The sequence below is a fragment of the Phyllopteryx taeniolatus genome, chromosome 5 (genome assembly GCF_024500385.1).
Source record: "Phyllopteryx taeniolatus isolate TA_2022b chromosome 5, UOR_Ptae_1.2, whole genome shotgun sequence".
Classification (NCBI taxonomy): Eukaryota; Metazoa; Chordata; class Actinopteri; order Syngnathiformes; family Syngnathidae; genus Phyllopteryx; species Phyllopteryx taeniolatus.
This window is the reverse complement of record NC_084506.1, coordinates 5,851,729-5,869,714: the sequence shown is the minus strand read 5'-3', so window position 1 is coordinate 5,869,714 and position 17,986 is coordinate 5,851,729. Positions and strand designations below refer to the sequence as shown.

General features: G+C 43.8%; 2 protein-coding genes across 3 annotated transcripts in view; one reads left to right on the top strand and one right to left on the bottom strand.

The window, feature by feature from the left end:
- The window catches only part of kcnd2 (potassium voltage-gated channel, Shal-related subfamily, member 2), a 45,730-nt gene extending 38,080 nt beyond the window's left edge, over positions 1-7,650 (top strand). Inside the window, exons 4-7 of one of the 2 annotated variants that reach the window (XM_061773751.1) lie at positions 95-193; positions 1,883-1,981; positions 5,451-5,674; positions 5,894-7,650. In XM_061773751.1, the coding sequence (XP_061629735.1) occupies positions 95-193; positions 1,883-1,981; positions 5,451-5,674; positions 5,894-6,056 (585 nt within the window). In that variant the 3' untranslated portion in view covers positions 6,057-7,650. The remainder of the gene's footprint in view (positions 1-94; positions 194-1,882; positions 1,982-5,450; positions 5,675-5,893) is intronic. The other variant, XM_061773750.1, reaches the window with a different exon arrangement.
- A 3,343-nt stretch (positions 7,651-10,993) lies between these two features.
- On the bottom strand, positions 10,994-17,841 carry LOC133477725 (opsin-VA-like). The gene is made up of 3 exons (XM_061772799.1): positions 16,948-17,841; positions 16,481-16,792; positions 10,994-14,368 (listed from the first exon to the last, which is right to left on the bottom strand). The coding sequence occupies exons 1-3, from the start codon at positions 16,958-16,960 to the stop codon at positions 14,076-14,078; spliced, it is 618 nt and encodes a 205-aa protein (XP_061628783.1). The 5' UTR covers positions 16,961-17,841; the 3' UTR covers positions 10,994-14,075.
- Positions 17,842-17,986: the final 145 nt, after the last annotated feature.

Here is a 17,986-nt window from a genome sequence, read left to right as displayed (position 1 = left end):
CCGCTCGTGGCTAAATAGCGGGGCTGCCACGGGGAGACGGAACCAATTAGTCAAGACAGCAAAGGCTAAAACCGAGGTCTGTTTGTTCAAACAGAAAACTCGGCTCGCTAGAATCCGTGCGGCGAAGATTCGGGGCACTAATGCCTATATGCGCTACAAACAAAACGGGCTCCTGATCGACTCACTGGAGGAGGTAACGGGGGCCAAGAGGACGCTCGGGGGGCCTCGCTGACGCTTGCATGCCGCTCGGCTCGAGGGGGAGGGCAATGTCGGGTCTGGGGGGCGAGGGGGGGGGGGGGGGGGGCATGCCACCGCACTCACGGGGGAGGGGGTTTGCTGTCATCTCAGTGCTTCCGTGTGATCGTCTTCTTGCATCGCACCTCTCGCCTCTCGGCATCGACATGCTTGGTCAACAGACTTTCTCTGTCCGTGCAGCGGGCGGGCCGGGCCGGGCGGGCGGGCGCGCTCCTCGCCTTGCGGCGGAGAATAGCCATTACAGTCCCGCTGGCTCATGACCCAGCTCTGCATGTCTGTCCAACAGCGTTTGGAGGGGAAGGAGGGAAGGAGAGAAAAAGAAAACAAAGAAAAAAAAAAGAGAGAGGGCTTCCTGGATAGCGGGTCGCCTCTGGAGGCTGTCTGCTCAGCCTCGCGTCTCCTCTAAACTCTGTTTTTGATCCGCTGTGTGTGATTTCGAGAACATTCTCCGGCTGTAAGCGCAGACTAACATCTTCCATCCCAGAGCCGTGCAGAGCTTCATCCAAAGTGTGTGCGTGTGGTGTCGTCGTGCTGGTTTTCCGGTTCTGTGCTGTGTTTGGTGCAGTGTGTTCGATCTGTGTCCCGGGCGTGCCACTGCTGTTGCACTGAATCGCCCGTTTTGGACTCTCCCACCGTCCTTCTCGACAAAACAAAACAAAACCAAAAAAAACGTTGTGCCATACGTCCACATTGGGGATAGACCGATTATCGGCCAGGCCGATTATGGGCCAGGCCGATATTCTGCATTTTTACGCATATCAGCAACTGCTTTATTTTATTTCTTTCTTTCTTTTAAATCCAAAGGCCGATAAGAGATCAGTTTATTCATTTATTTACATTTACAGTTTGCTGTATAAGAAATGCTGCTGACTCTGGGAACTCACTGCACTTTTTGTTTTTGTTTGAACTTCAAACAAACATACAGTCAGTGAAATATTAACATTGCAGTTCAATTGCAATTTTGGGAAAACTTTATTTGCCATAGAACACTTTAGGGAGATATTTATTTTGTTTAAGTTTTTGTTTAACCTTATTAGCAAAGCAAAGCAAATTTATGTATATAGTGCATTTCATACACAAGGTAACTCAATGTGCTTTACATGATTAAAAGCATTTTTTTTTAAAACTAAAATATGTATACGACAAACTGCTTCATGCACGTTTTGTTTACATTTCACAACAAAGATGTCTATTTTCTAAGAGAAAAATACAAAATAAACTAAACGTTGCAAATCTGAAAAGCTGTTTCAAGGCATTTAAATGAAGTGTTAGCGTTGGTATGATTCTAAATTTTGATACCAATAGCTTATTGCAAACGAATATCGGGTCCAAATATCAGTTATCAGCCTCCGTGGCGACTAGTAATCAGTATCAGTATCGGCCCTGAACAAGAAAAAAAATAAATAATAATAATAAACACACATCGGTCTATCTCTAACATTCACGCTCACCGGTTCGCAGTAGATTGGCTGCCGTGCTACAGATCAGCATTTGTGTACTCTCCACTACATCACTGAGCTCGCTGTTGCCTGACGCTCATTGCATCAAACGAATCACGCTCGGAATGTTCCAAACCTGCTCATGGATATGCACTGTGTCTTGTTTCTCTCACTGTGTGTGTTCCAAGGCCTCCAAGGAGGCAGGACAAGCCCTGGTGGGGAAGGCCGCCAGCCCTCCGTTCGAGAGCCAACACCATCACCTGCTGCACTGCCTGGAGAAAACCACGGTAAGGTCCGACAGTATTTCGACCTCGCCAATAGTGCGCCTCGACGCTTGACTTTAACAACTGCATGGTGGACTATCGCTATTAGATCTGCCGCAAATTTGTGAATAAGAGACGTCCCCACCCTTAAAATGTTTATACGACGGTGTTGAGAAATTCGAGTGACTCGACCCATTTATTTGCTTTGACTTGTGAGCGCCAACTTGAGATACGATGACCGGAAGTTTGGCAGATATAATTCGTAAATACTCTGTTTATTGCCACTCTCATCTGGTCACTTACTGTCAAACTAAATATAAAACACAGGGACGTTGTGTATTTAAAGCAACCACATAGCCCCCGTTTGTTGAATGCTAACATACTGGCGCTACAAATGAATCAGTGATTCGGATTGACTGGCAAATCCCTATGAGAAAACGAATGCCGAATCAGAATTTTCGCATTTGAATCAAAATGAATCAAAGAATAACACACATAATTTAGTGCGACAAGAGCTGTAATGCTGCCACTCCTGTTGTTTCACGACCGCCGGCATTTTGACTCAGCGTGCACGGCTTCTGTGCATGTAAGCATTGTAGCTTCACCGAGATCGTCATTAAGTTTGTTTAAAACCTTTAGCCAAGCTGCAGGAAGCTGCACAGATAACAAGCAAGTGCCACAACACGAGCCATCGCTGGAGAGTGGGGCCGCGGAAGATTTAATGGGGGAAAGTTGATCCAACGCAGCGGGAAAGATGACTCGAGTGGCTAGGTAGCCAGCAGGCTAAGTAGCAGCAGGCTACATGCAAAGGCGGCCGCTTGGTGCAGTCCACTGTCAAACGCTAAACAGACCTTGGATTCTACCAGTAGCCAACGTACGGAGAGGGATCCTCGTCAAAGTAAGCCATTTTAAACGGAAAAGATAAACCTTTCTGTATGGCGCTAAAACACGCAAGCCGAAATGCGCCAGCGTACTCTTGCCGGTTCAATAGATAGTTTTCAATCAATCCAATTGGATTTTTAATTTGTTGTACTATTATTCCAGAATAGTACAAGGAGTAACGATTCGATTGTGAGTCGATAGTCAATCATTACTGTCAACAGTGTGAGGAGCTAGCCTTCAGTACTGTATATCCGTCTTATACTGCCCCCAGGTGGCCAAGGCGTACACTCCAGAACGAGCAGAACAATTGAAGGAGAAAGTGGGACAAAAGCTGTTTAATTCTTTATCATTTTATTTCATTATGCCATTACTGTATGTTTTTATAAATCTACAATATCACAGAGTGCTATTTTTCTCATTAAAAAACACATTACAACAATTGTTTGGAGGGTGGTGGGGGAATGGAAAAGGTTAAGGACATTTCGATTAATTTCATCATCATCATCATCAGCGTTTGTAGTTGTTGTATTTGCATTTGCGTCCAGGACCAGAAAAAGAGTCCGACCACACTAGGGATGTGAATTGTTCCTCTTTTGTTTACAGAGTTTAAAATAGCGGACTACAAAGCAGGTCGTCCATGCAAAAGCCGTATCACTCATGCGGGGCCGGATTAGCAGTTGCGTCCGCCCGTGATGCAACGCGACACACAAATAGAACCAAAGTGAGTTTTTTCATCCGTGCGCTAAATGTGGAATCTATTCATATGCGGCAGGAGTTAAAAATAGCTGCAAATGGGGCCGGGGAAGATTGCTTCCTCCCCCCCCCCCCTCCTCATCATCATCAGCCGCCCCCTTCGTCAGCGACATGATAACATGTCTCCAGCCAGCCAGAAACATTATTCCCGACAAACAAACCGGCACGCTTGACTTTATGCGATGTATAATTTAGAGGCTTAAGAGCCTTTTAAATGCGAGGATGCGACAAGTTTTACACTGGCGCAGACAAGGGCCGGGCGGTAAATCACTGTTCTTCCTTATTAATGACCTCCAGCGGTGGCACTTCATGCAGCCACGGCTCCATAAAGGCCTCATGCCTTTGCGATGCACACACACTTTAGTCCCGCGCGTTTCTCTGCCTCGTAATCGACGTGACGCGCTGCGATTCACCACCTCCAATCCAAAGCGATGCAACGTCGCCATCTACGGGGATCTGTTCGTCATTACAGTGGTTTACAAACCTGAATTTCACAGACAAGCTGCGCAAGACCCACTGGGAACGCGTTGATTTAATTGCCTAAAATTTGAGCAAACGCTAGCTAGCTCTTAAACAACGACATGCGCCATGAATGTGATCCCCCCCCCCCCCCCGCCCCCACCTATTAACTAATTCTTAGGAATCTATCCTCCTATTCGCTGCTTTTGCGCTCTTCCATAAATGCCCTAAGATGGCGCCAAAGCACTAACGTTATATTATTCAGGGCTTTGGCGCCATCTTATGGCAATAACTAATGAGTAATGGGAGTGAACATTGACATTGAAATAATTTCGATAAATAAAAGATGAATCAAACAGACTCTGGATCTGTTCACAAAGATTGCATTTAAACATATACAAAAAAAATTGGCACAAAGCTATAAAGAGTTGTTCAGGCCTTAACAGGCAATACATACACTGCTTATCGAATTTCCATTTGGTGTAGAAAAAGTGCAAAGTAATAACTTTGATAACAGCACAACAAGCAGGTCGAAGCAACCCCGATCCAAGTTGGCAGCGTATCTTTAAGCGCTGCTTTTTCTCAACATTCGACATACCAGCTGGTTGGTGTTGGCGGGACGGCCGCTTTCATCCGGCTTCCCTCCAAAAATGTCGGCGTTCCGATTTGGGACGAACTTCACTGATGCCGCTCGACTTTGTCGACTTTGTGCGACTGCTCGGCAACACGCGAGCCGTCGGACAGGTTAGCTTAGAGGAAGCTAAGCTAGCAGCTCTGTGACTCGCTTTGCCACGCCCAATCGGCCACGCCCAATCGGAGGGGGTCCCGCCCTTCACTAGCTCTGATTGGTTTAAACACCACGGATTGCTTTAAAGTCTTTCTCCTTTCAAAAAACGCTGAGATTTTTTTTTAATCTTCCTGAAATTATTATACAATTATTGTAATCCCCCCCCCCCCCCCCCCCCCCCATTATTTAGATAGATAGATAGACTGTACTTTTTGAACTGTAAACTGTACAGGAGTTGAACCGGTACTTCAAGTTTTGCTCATCTTTATTTGTTTTTCTTCTTAAAGTGAAGAGGGTGCCACTAAAGTACTTTTGCCACTTCTGGATTGTACAACAGCAAAATGTTTGGAGAAGCAAGATATTCCATGACCTTATTTCACAGGACTTTTTTTTTTGTTTTTGTTTTTTCCCCCAATGTGCCAAGCTGTCAAAATGTCTTGTTAGTAATTGGCAGTAAATGTTACTTTTTATGTTGTACTTAAGTACATTTAGGGGGTGCATACTTTTTACCTTTACATAAGTACAAGAGTCGGATCAGTATTTCTTAATTTTTAGAGAATCCGAGTACTTCCCCGCTTGTGTGCGTTAACACGGCGACTCGTTTCCCTCCAGAACCACGAGTTCGTGGACGAGCAGACGTTCCAGGCCAACTGCACGGAGATCTCGGTGATCAAAAAGTCGGGCTCGCGCACCTCGTCGCTGTCGTCGTCGCCGCCGCACGGCCTGGGCTCGTGCTGCTCGCGGCGCCACCGGAATAAGAGCGGCTTCAGCCTGCCCAGCACAAACAACCAGGAGCTCAGCACCATCCAGATCCCGGAGAGGCCCGTGGCCAACAGGTAAACAAAATGAAACAAACAAAACCATTTTAACATTTAACGGATTTTTCACAGATATTCTCCGCTATAGTCACAGCTCCTCAGTAAGCTGCAGTAACAGGAGTTGTTATATTAAAACGGCAAAAGGTGGCATTCCATTGCAATGGCGGGCCACGTTTGTACTTCGGTGTTGCTCTGCAGTCCACTTAGCTGTCTCCCGTGCGTCTTTCCTTTCCGCAGCCGCTCCAGCCTGAACGCCAAACCGGACGAGAGGGCGCCCTTGAAATGCGACCAAGCTTACGTCAGCCCCCGCATGGTGAGCCTGGCCTCCCCAACGGCGAGCTCGCCCGGCACCGCCTCGGCGTACTCTCAGAGCAACATTGTGCGAGTTTCGGCCTTGTAGACACCTGCCCAGAGACCTTTGCCCCCCCCCCCTCCTGCCCCCTCTCAATGCAACCCCCATGCTCAAGGAGACGGGACCAGCGAGCATGAACCTGCCATAACCCCGGAGGGATTACGAGATGATTTGTTTCCGGCCGGTGATCTCATCTGATGTCAAACTCTTTCTGCATGTTTTTTTTTTTTTATTTATTTTTTTTAGTCAACATGGACGACGGCGAGAAGTGACCAGCACATGTTGTCCCGTTAAGCACAGCACAGCCGAGGGAATGAGCGGTGATCGTCGTTGCCTCAACATACTGACACTTTACTTTGGAATATGTCTATTGCAGTGATTTTTTTGTTTTTTTTTTGGAGGGGGGGGGGGGGGGGGGGGCCCTCTGATGACAAAGCACACCCGTTCATTCCCCTCCCCGCAAAGGCTGTTTTTGTGAAAACAGTGGTACCTTGACTTACGAGTTTTCCCACGCCCGCCGGCTTCGCACCCCGCACTTTTCACTATTGGTCTTGAGCAGACAGACCACAGTCGCCACGAAAAACATATACATATACAGAAGTGAGGGATCATCTTAAACAAAATCAATTTTAAAAAATCAGTCCATAACCACAATATGTGGGGGTCCACTGTATAATTTGCAATTCCATTTTGCGTGTCAGTTTTAAGCGACGGATTGAACACAAACAGTGCGGCAACACGTTAGATAGACAATATAACAGTACTCACAGCCACACACTTTATTCTTTAGCCTCTGTGTAGAACGACTAATATTAGTGCCGTACTGATGAGTTGATCGGATACCTGCTTTGTGTTACGAGGTGGGTCACGGAACACATGAAACTCATTTTTCAAGGCACCGCTGTACTTTCAAAGTGTGTTTTAGTAAGTTGAAGTGTTTTTCAAAACGTTGAAAAGTGTTCCAAGCGTCTGGGAGGGGTAAAACTAATAATACAATGGTACTATTGTTTTTTCTAAATGGTCTGTACATCGCGGGCGGGTCTGGAACGTACATCCCCCCGCGACTCGCTGCAACTGGTGAGCCAAGGTACCACAGCGTTCCATCTCGTCAGCGCCACAAAATTGCTTTAACCCCGCCCCCACCGATCTTGTAAATTCACAGCATCGCGGAATGGAAACTTGTTGTGACAGAGATGATCTTGCGCCTGCCCAGTCCGAAGCCGCATCCCGACATTTTTCTTGGCGGAAAATGTGTGAAAGTCGTCCAAGCTTACGTGTGAGCCACTCCACCAAATACGAACGCGAGTACTTGGCCATGAGGTAGAATATAAACCGCATTTTACGCAGGTGTTTACTTTGTAAGCACTTTGAAAGAGTTGGGAAGAATTCCAATTATGGATTATCGTGATATTCTGAAGCAAGTCTGGATAGATTTCACTGTGTTTAAGACCCATTTTGTACATTTTTCATATTGTAAATATCTCCAGGACTTGATCGATCGGGAAGTTGGATCCTCGTATTTCGAGATTGAGTTTGGTTTGGACAGTGGTTGGCGTTCTATTTCTGTCTGTCGACCGGTTGGATTAAGGATTTGCATGCGGTCATTTGCAAAATTCTGTTCTATTAAAGTTTGTCTCTGCTTCCTGTCGGTGGCTTGTTTGTAAACGGGAACAACGCAATGAGGCCGGCGTGTGCGTTCTGAAGTAAAATTCTGCAACACTCTTTGCTTTTGTCAGCGAATAACTATACTATACTATAAATGTTTGAAAACAAACAGTTCTAAAAGATTCAATGCAAATGTATTGTCCTTAAAAGTGAACGAAAAACTGACGTGTACTTTACAAAACGTTTAATTTAAGCCGCTGTAATATTATGCAAAGTTTCAACACGTAATTCAGCGATTCTTTCACGTACCACTAGAGGGAGGCCGCGTGCCACATTTCGAGAATGGCGGCCCGGGGGAAACAAAACTAAAGCCAATTTCACAAAAACGTCGATACATTTTTTTTTTTTTTTGTACCTTCCTCTTAATCGTGTGGCTGGTTGGTGTGTTTTCTTTTTTCTTTATTTTCCTGAATTTCCTCAGAAATGCGCGCCGGACAGTGTTTGACCAAATTCTAATGCACAAAATGCCTTTTTTTATTGCTTGTGAATGGAATTGGAAAAACTCAAGTTTGCAATGAAACTCCCCCAAGGGTTCCGATTTTTGTCTGGCTTTATCTTTTCAGCTCTTCGACTATATCTAAACTATGCTTTTTATATCACATTTTACCTTGTTGCGCAATCAATTCTGGCCAATTGAAACCCAGGGGGAACTAGTTTTATTAGTTTTTGTTGTTGTTATATACTGGATTGAATCGTATGATTAGGATAAAATGGGTTTCATGCTCAACACTTTTTTCAAATTTCCGTTTGTTTTTCCGAGATGGTTACATCAATCATAATTTTTTTGACAAGGGGGGGGGGGGGGGGGGGGCAATTTAATGTTCTTGATTGCCGAAAGAGCCGTTTAATGGCTTGGAGCAAATGAATGAAGCAATTTTGGATTTCAAGACGTGACGACACCCTCTGCTCACCGTGGAGAACAAGAACATTGGAATTTAACAACTTTCTGGAGAAAACCTGTACAATGAGCAATAGAAGAATTTGAAGCGTTCAAAAAAAAATTAAGATCAATATATAATTTATCCCAAAAGTGTATATATATATATATATATATTTTAAAAAAATAATATCTTAAAATTATATATAACAAGTTGAAATCGAACAAGGCCTAAGGAATAATGTGCACAAGAGCAGGTTTATATATAATTCTAATAATGATAGTGCTGATAATAATAACAATAATCATAATAATAATAACAACAATAATTAGGTGCTACTGGAGGACGTGTTTGGACGTGAGCAGGCCAGCAGGAGTTCCCGGCCTGAACGTCTCTGGAGGTTCATTCCTGCAAAGCCGATTAAGGGTAGCACGGCCGTTTTGGGGTTTTTTTCACCCACAATGCAAGCCGCGCCGCATATGAAATCATATTAAACGAGCCTCCCACTCCAGAATGCCACGGGCGGGACTAATTGAGCCGGCGTTTGACGGCCGGCAAGGCACACATCAGCGGCAGGGCGCAGAGGATGCCAGCTTGTTTTTGAGCCCATAAAACTCGGTGCGGGAGTGCGGGTTGACCGCGGCGTCCGTTATCGGGTTACTCGGTGATGGCATGCGGGCGATGGACACTGACGGGGATGGAATGACAGATGAGTGGATTCTATGGATGAACAGAAGGATGGATGGATGGATGGATGATTGGTGAAAGGAGTTGATAAATGAACAAACGATAGATGAAGGATGGATGAAGTGAAGCTGGAAGATGGAGGGATGAACAGATCCCTGATGATGGCTGGATGGATGAATGGAGAAAAGGAAGAAGGGATGATAAACAGATGAGCAGGTGGATGATGGACAGAAGGATGAATAAACAGGAAAGGAAGGATGGAGTGATGATGGACGGACGGATGACAGAAGTATCGACGGACCAAGTATGCACGCGCGATGGATGACGGACGCACGGAAGGAGGATAAGAACGGCCCACCTGGCCGTCGCACAAGAGCGGCTGAGCGGCCCGCCGCCCAGCAGCGCCGCACAGTCGCAGCGGAGGACGTCGGCGGCCGCCAGGGCGTTGGCCCGCGTCCGCAGGCTCTTCCGGTTGCACACGGCCAGGATGACGAAGGCGTTGGCCGCCGCGGACAGGATCGAGCAGTCGGCTGCCGGGAAGGCGCTCCGGATGCAGCTCGGACCGTGATGCCAGCGTGTCCGCCCCCTTTTCCGTTATCTTCCCCAACGGCTCCGTCGCGCCACGCGGGACCTCTCGCCGCTCACATCAATTCAATCCACAGCAGGGGGGCGAAGGAACGGCTCCTAATTGAAAAGCGGTTCCGTGGCTGTTTAATCTCAAGTCTTTTTCCTGCTTCCTACATCAAAAATGATTACGACATCATTCAAAAATAATAAAAGGATGTCATGGTGCAGGGGGATATACTGTATATACAAATCAAGTTTATGTCTTCTACTTTAATGCAAGCTTACGGTGCTTAACCTGCACTAAGAGCAACCTGGACATATATTTGGCCTTCCGATGATTTGCAGTCGCCTTTTAATTTTCATACATTTTGGCTTCTTTCAGCTCGTACGCTTTTACAAGCACTCTTATGGACTAATAACTCTGGGTTGGAAGATGTGAAATAGCAGTACTGTAATTTATGCAGAATGCAGTGAGTGTACAGGTATACATTTTACCCCCATGAAAAGTTGCAGCAAAAAAAAAAAAAAAACTTGAAATACTATTATTCCGTGTAGGATGGGAGGATGGATGGGCAGATGGGCAGGAGAAATTGGTGAAGGGTAGACAGACGAATAGATGGAGGGAAAAAGAGACAGATTGGAATACAATTGTCACTGATGGAGACAAAATCATTCACCTCCTTGCATCAATCGGCGCACACCATCCCGCGAGTACGGAAGTGATAATCACCAATGAATACATCAGCTTCTCTGATTTGGCATCTATAATTTCTCTCTCTAACTCACCAACTCGCGTTTTAGATCCGATTCCTACTCGCTTGTTTGACGATCCTTTACTACGAGTTGGCACTGATATACTCAACATGATCAACAGCAGTAGACAAAGGCCCAAATTGTCTTTATGTGCATAGCGGGCCGTTGGTGCGGCGTTTCACAAAATTGACCACCACATCCTAATACAGAGATCAGAACATATCACTTGTATTAAAGGAACTGCCTTTAATTGGTTTAAAGCCTATTTGTCGGATTGCTGACAGTTTGTATCTATTGGTAATTGTAAACAATCTGCGCTTGTAGAAGTTAGCCACGGTGTCCCACAGGGATCCATACTTGGACCGTTATTGTTCAGTCTTTGCATGCTTTCCTTAAGCAGTATCATTAGAACGCACTCTGTTAATTTGCAAGGTTGTCCAGACGACAAGACACTTTATTTATAAATGAAACCAAATGAAATCAGACAGTTTGGATAGACGGATGGATTAGTTTTAGAATGAGTATTTATTTCAAATAAACAGCCGGCAGTCATAAAGTCAACTTTCAACCGCACTTACGATCACCCGACAGAAAGACGTTTGGGTGCACTTTTAATCATAGCGCCAGCGAACAGCCGTCCATCCCATTTGGCCGTCCAAACGTGAGAAGCTTGGCCAGATGGGACTTGTTGAATGGGCCGAGGTAACGAAGGCGAGCCGGGCTGGAGCATTACGGCATAACGTTGCGTAATCCTGTTTGCCGATAAAGTGTGACATGCTCTTAGCTTCCACTGCGAAGCTTACCGACTCAACGGCAAATCTGGGATTAAATCAACACAATGTACTATTTCCTCTCGCCCCCGTCCAGAATATTACAATAGACACGTTAGTCTCAAAAGTCCAAGCACTTGACTGAAAGTAAGTCGTCAGTAGTTTTTCACTGAGTGTCAAAACAAAAGGCAGCAAACCAGGCAACAATTCCATAAGCCTGGTTTACATGGAGGCTTGTATTCTGGTTAGAAACGGGTTAGAAGCCCAAACTGAATAAAAATTCTCCATATAAACACCTCAACTGGAATAAACAGACCAAATTCAAATAGAATTTAATTCGCTTTCACAGTGGTGGAATAATCAATTTCTCCAAACCGATGTAAAGTCATCATGTATCCGGCTCAATCGGATTAGTCAGCCCGCGTTGTGTCTTGCGTATGCGCCGTCCTGTCGTAAATGCGCTTGAAAATATGACGGCTTCAAAACGAAGCAGGTCTGCGACGGAGATTGTTTTTAACTATTCGTAACTTGTTTATACTCAAGCTGTCGCTTTAATAAAAGCGTAAAAACAATCGCAACTACGGCGATAAATCACGTGACGTTTGCATCGATCTGCGCATGTCTGAAAAAACGGCTGTTCCGATTCAAATGTTGGTCACGGGACTGCCTGAATCCATTTGCTTGGTCGGATGCGGTCAAACATCGCGAGCGGTTACGTTGGATTGGTCATGTGACACAAGTCAATCTCTCTGAAAACAAAACAGACCGCGCAAGCAATAAGAAATACCCGTCGATTCAAATACAAGCAGCAAGCGGAATGTAGCTCAGTGTGACAGAGTAAAGGTAGCGTGTCTTCTTAACAAAAATACTGCATGTTGCATTCAAACTAGTCTGGCAACAAGTAACAATTTAACCCATAAGTTACTATTTAAGTAATTGTAACGGAGTAAATGTAGCTCATTACTACCCACCTGTGGACATTTGTGTTCTTTTGGAGAGAGAAGTTCTTTTTGTGCGTGTAGTGTGTGCAAGTCTTTTATCACACCAGTAGGCTACGACCTGACCTGACCTGACCTGACCTGTGGGGAATTCATTGTCACCAACAGGTGTACCGAATGTTTCGGCTGGTGAGTGTATACTGTATGTACACACACATGCAAAATATGAATATGAGTAATATGGTGAGTTCCGGCGATACAGATTGCAGAGAAGCATGAAGAGGGGGAAATGCTTCTTTAAGACAATATTTTTTTTTTGGAACTCCCTGTAATTTGTGACTTCTAGAATCCTATTTGTGTATTTCGGTGACATTTGCGCTGTGACACGCACATGATATGTTTGAAAGCGGCCCAGACACTTGATCAAGTCAGGATTATGTCACCGCGTTTCTCTGAACTGTCTAATCCGCCTCAGAAATCCTTTGGAAAGACGTCAGCCAGTACGTTTCTATTTAAAGTCTGCTCCGCTCCTTTTCAGCACTGTGGGCTTGTTTTGTTTTGTGCAACACTGCAGTAGTTGATTTTAATTAAAAATATGCAAGGGGCTTCTTTTTTTTTTAAATTTTTTTACTGAAAATAAAGCAAATGTGTTCGATTGCAAGTCAGTAACTGATGAATAAACTACCAAAACATAACATTATTGTACATGACATTTACTTTTAAAGTCAGAGGATTTGCAAAAATGCAAGTCTGCAGTACATATTTGATTGATATACACATATACACTAAAAACTACAGCGGACTCATACTCATAGGCCATATCATCAAGTACGCCTGCACAATCTAATATATACATTTATTTAATAATGATAATGCTAAATATTGATTGACATTGTCAGATGATTTATTAGGCCCTCTTAGAGTCACTATTTACTACTACTTTTCCCACAAACGAATGAATTGCGTTATTGTTTTAAGTTTTTTTGTGTTTGAGACAGAGAGACTTGAGAAATAAAATCCAGCCCCCTCTGTAACTTCTACAGAGATTGAGGATTGACAATAAAGCATAGCATAGCATAGCATAGCATAGCATAGCATACATAATACAGTGGTACAAAGACCTGCTGCTGTAGGCCACAACTCACGCCCAGACGCTCACATGCAGACTAACCTGCTGACCTGACTCAACTTCTGATGTCACTCACTAGGCCACGCCTCTTAAAGGCACACATGCAACACAAATACTACAGTATGTACAGCACTTACACGTTATAAAACCATCATTTATCATTTTGTTATCATGTATTGTGTTTTTATCCAATACAGTGTTATTTTCTTTATTAAAAACAAATAAAAAATGTTGGGGGGGGGGGCTGGGATGGATTCATTACTGGACTTAAGTAGATTTTTCAGGGAACTGTGTCTTGGGTATGAATTTTTCTGACGACTTTCTACTTAAAAAAGAAAATTACATGTGTACTTTCTACACAATTTTTTTCAACCTCTTTTGTGTCTTTTTAAGAAAGGGGACCGGACTTAATTACAAGTTTGGTAACTCAGAAGTCAAGGTACCACTGTGTATTATTATGATGATGCCTGGAGAACACAATTATTTTTGTAAAGGCAGAATCGTCTTGATGAGCGAGTGCCGGTGTACCTAATGAAGCGGCCAATGAGAGCGTTGTCGCGTGTATAGCGACAGTCACGACGGACAAGACCAAGTGAGGAAAACAACACTCAGCCTGTCTTGGACTGCTTGAGTGTGCAGCAGAAGGACTCCCCTTGCTTCCTTTGTCCTCCTCCTGCTCCTCAGCTGTCAGTCTCCGTGTCCGGACCCCCACGGCGTCGACGGCGTCTGGTGAGTGTTGCTCTTGCCCGCTTGTTGGAGAGGAAGTAGGTGACGGGGTTGTACACGGGGCTGGTCTTGGTAAAGTACACGGGCATGGTGCCCAGCAGCGGCGGGACGTAGAGAAGGGGCTCCAGCACCACCATCACGGACAACGGCGTCATACCCAGGACCATCGTGACGGCGTGGTCCGTCTCCTTCGGCAAAGAATGTCCGACCTGCAGCTCCACACTCTTGTTCATCTGAAAAGAAAATACTGCAGTTGATCATTTAGGACAGGGAACTTTTTTTTTTTTTTTCCCCACTTGGAGGCACATGAAGAAAAATGGAAGGTGATGATTTTCTATATTTGCAACGCGATAGTGTGCTAAGTCAGATTCGCGGCCCGTCACTGTAAAGCGCTGCCTTGGGATAGGAGCTTAATTCGTTCCCTGACCATGGTTGTAACTCACTTTCATCTCAAATTATCTTTCCCCATTGAAATTAACGCTCTTTAGCTTTATCGTATATTATATTTTCCATTATTAAATGTCATTAATCTATTCCAGCCAGTTGTTCTTCACAGAGGATAAAGAATATATGCCTGTTAGAATTGCTATATTGTCTGTCTACAAGTGTTACTCAACCGTTTGTGTTCAAGTATCCATTGCTTAAATGGTTAAAGTAAGCAGACGTTCCTACGGCAAAGCTATGTGGTTGTAACTTGTAATGATCTTTGTTTTATGTTTATTTTGACAGTAAAGTTCAAATAGGAATGGCAAAAAAAAAAAAAAATAATAAAATACAATTTTAACAGCTCATATCTTGAAAAACTCGTAAGTTGGGTCACTCGTATTCTCAAGGGGCCAACGGATATTTAACGGACAGTATATAAAAAAAAAAAAAAAAAAAAAAAGAAAAAAAAAATCAAATAAATACTTTTTTCCCTCCTGTATTTCAGTAGGTTTTAAGTACAGGAGCTTAATCAGTACTTCTTTTACACAAGTATCTTACTTCTAAGTGTGTGTGAGTACTTTCTACTATTGGGGAAAAACTGTCGGGCCAATTACACATTATTCGTGCACCCCACTGTAGTAGTCTCGCCAGTCTGCACTACTTGGATATCTGTTGTTGACCAATACTGGCCACTCATGTGCTTGAGAAGTATATGCACAATTTGCACAATTGACCCTCTTCCAGATTATCGCACTACTAATCACTTTAAACTGCATACATTTCTTGTCTCCGTGCCGTCACTGCATCAGACTAGTGCTCTATTAGTCATTTCAAACTCCTCTAAATTGCGATAGGACTCAGCATCATTTGCACAATTGTCAAAAAAAAAAAAAAAGTATTGGCGTTACATTACTGGTAACGTTTTATTGCTCAGTGACTGTATTTTTATGCGTTTATGTCTCAAAACTATTCATTGTCAATTGTCGTACGAGAGCGGCTCCGACTACCGGAGACAAATTCCTTGTGTGTTTTTGACATACTCGGCAAATAAAGATGATTCTGATTCGGAAGTACGTTCCGCTTCATTTTTAATGAATAAAAATAGCAATGTGTTGTAAAGCATAAGACATAATCAAAGAGACAGTAAACAAACAAACTGGCTTTATTAAGTGAAACTACCGTTCCTGTTGGCACTGTAGTAATACGTTTTGGATGTGTGGCTTTAAGGGGCGTGGCCTAATGCGTGACATCAGAGGCTGGAGTATGGTTGGCTGGTTACGCTGCGTGTGAGCGTCTGGCTGTGAGTTGTGGCCTACAGCAGCACGCTGTGCGCGTTCTCTGATGTATCATTTGCATGACATTTAGCGTCTATACTTCGAATGTACCACATTTAGATCATATTAAGTAGCGATACGCCTCTAATGTACATGCTGTATTCAAACTTCAATACAGCATAAATTTAACGAACCACGTTGACATTTTTAATGTCTCTAGACCGCTACTGTACCAATTTACATCATATTTAATGTCTTTAATGTATTAATTTAATGTTCTATGCCAATGGACCATATTTTCATCATTTTTTTGATGACTATACGCCTCCAACGTACAAACAGTTTTAAAAGTAAATGTTCATATTTAATGTCTGTCCACCTCAAATGTACAATTTTACATTTAATATTTTTTTTTGTCTAAGCATAAGCACCTCGAGTGTAGCGCGGAATGTATGCTACATTCTAGATATTTAACTTTTGTACACCTCTAATGTACATATTTAATATTCTATAATAGACCTCAATTGTACAAAATGTTCATATTTTAGGCCTATAGTGTGTCTGAAGTGTAGCCATGTTTACATAATAAGAGTATTATTGTCCATACTCCGGTATTGTACCCTATTTAAACGTCAGTGAGGATCGCTGGGTGCACTCACCGAAGTAGTTGACGGCAAAACCCTGGAAGACGCAGGCGGCGCGTCCCATGAAGGAGGAGCCGCGGTAGTCGGTGACCGTGACCACCGGCGAGCCGCGCGGGGCGAACATGAGGTCGGACACGGCCAGGCTCAGGATGAACACGTTCATGGGGTGCAGCAGGGTGGGGTTCCTCCGCTTCAGAGCTCCCAGCGGCGCCGTTGCCGTCCATGGCGCGAGTGGCGCAAAGTCGCTCGGCTCCGCGACCCGCTTGATCTTATCATTCGTGATCCGCCGTGCATCTGCCCGCTCCTTGCAATACGACAAATTGGATCCTAACATGATTTGGACGGAGATTCATTCCCATAAAAGCTGCAGCGATAATGCTAATTGCAAAAGTTGAAAGATTTGAACGATAGAGTCCTTAAAACTGATTTGACATTTTGCTGACATGAAGTGCATTGTGGGAATAAAAATGATGTCTTACTACCTGGCCAGCGCATTGGCACGAGTTGCAGGCCGCAAACGGGCCCCGAGTCAGAGTTTGGACACCCGGCAATGAAGCCTTTCCGGGGTCAGTAGCACTATGAAGTGCCTTCGGCGTCCTCGCCACAATCGCTCAGTCGTCATGAAAATGTAGCAGAATAATTAAACTCTGACGTCCTTTTGTGTGTGTGTGTAATAAGGGGTTAAACGACATTAAATCCAACACTTTCTACACTGTTTTATTCTGTAGTTATTTTGATCCTGTATATTTCAAAAATGTGTGGTCATGTTATTATTAATCACCTGCGCGGCACAGTGGGGGCCCCCGAGTCAGACTTTGAACACCCATCAATGAAGCCCTTATTAGCAGTGTCGGGAAGATGACTTTGGTAATTGTTGTGCAACTATTTCAATGACTTTCCGAAAGTAATATAACTAATTACATTTGATTACGTCTTGATGCCTTTTCTGAATTTTGAACGAATGCATCAAGAAGAGGAAACGGTTCAAAAGCCAATGTTCTTTTATGTGTTCAAAAGTGTAACTATGAGTCAGCCTTGTCGAACTAATAGAGGTCTTCGAGGTCATATTGGAAAAAAAATGCCCTGTTTTAAGATTACAGCAGAATGGCACATGACCAGAGAGAGCCAATCACAAGACTCGGGAAGTGATATGGGGGGAAAAAAAATTAACTGTAATCAGGAAATTTCCAAAAGCAACTGCAATTTGTCTACACATCATCTTCCAGCAATGTAATGGATTACAATTACATACATTTTGTAAATAAATTACATAATCTAAGTTACATTTAATTAGTTACTCCCCAACACTGTTTATAAGACACTCATTAAATTCCATTAAATTATAAGTACCTTACTCAACAAAAGTTAAGGATGTTTGGCTTTGGTTGAAATTTTAGGATGGAGCTAAAATATCCTTGACAGGGGAACTTAATTTTACTTTTTCTAAAGTTTTGATGTGCAACAGTTTCATGTTGTAGCACTTTTCTGACAACTTGCTGTTCTCAAACAAGAAGCGATAAC

What these genes read in the sequence shown, in the direction of transcription:
- LOC133477725 (XM_061772799.1), bottom strand. An exon ending in TTTTGCCGTCAACTACTTCG is followed by an intron (nt 14,369 to 16,480) that starts GTGAGTGCACCC and finishes GATCAACTGCAG; the next exon opens with TATTTTCTTTTCAGATGAAC.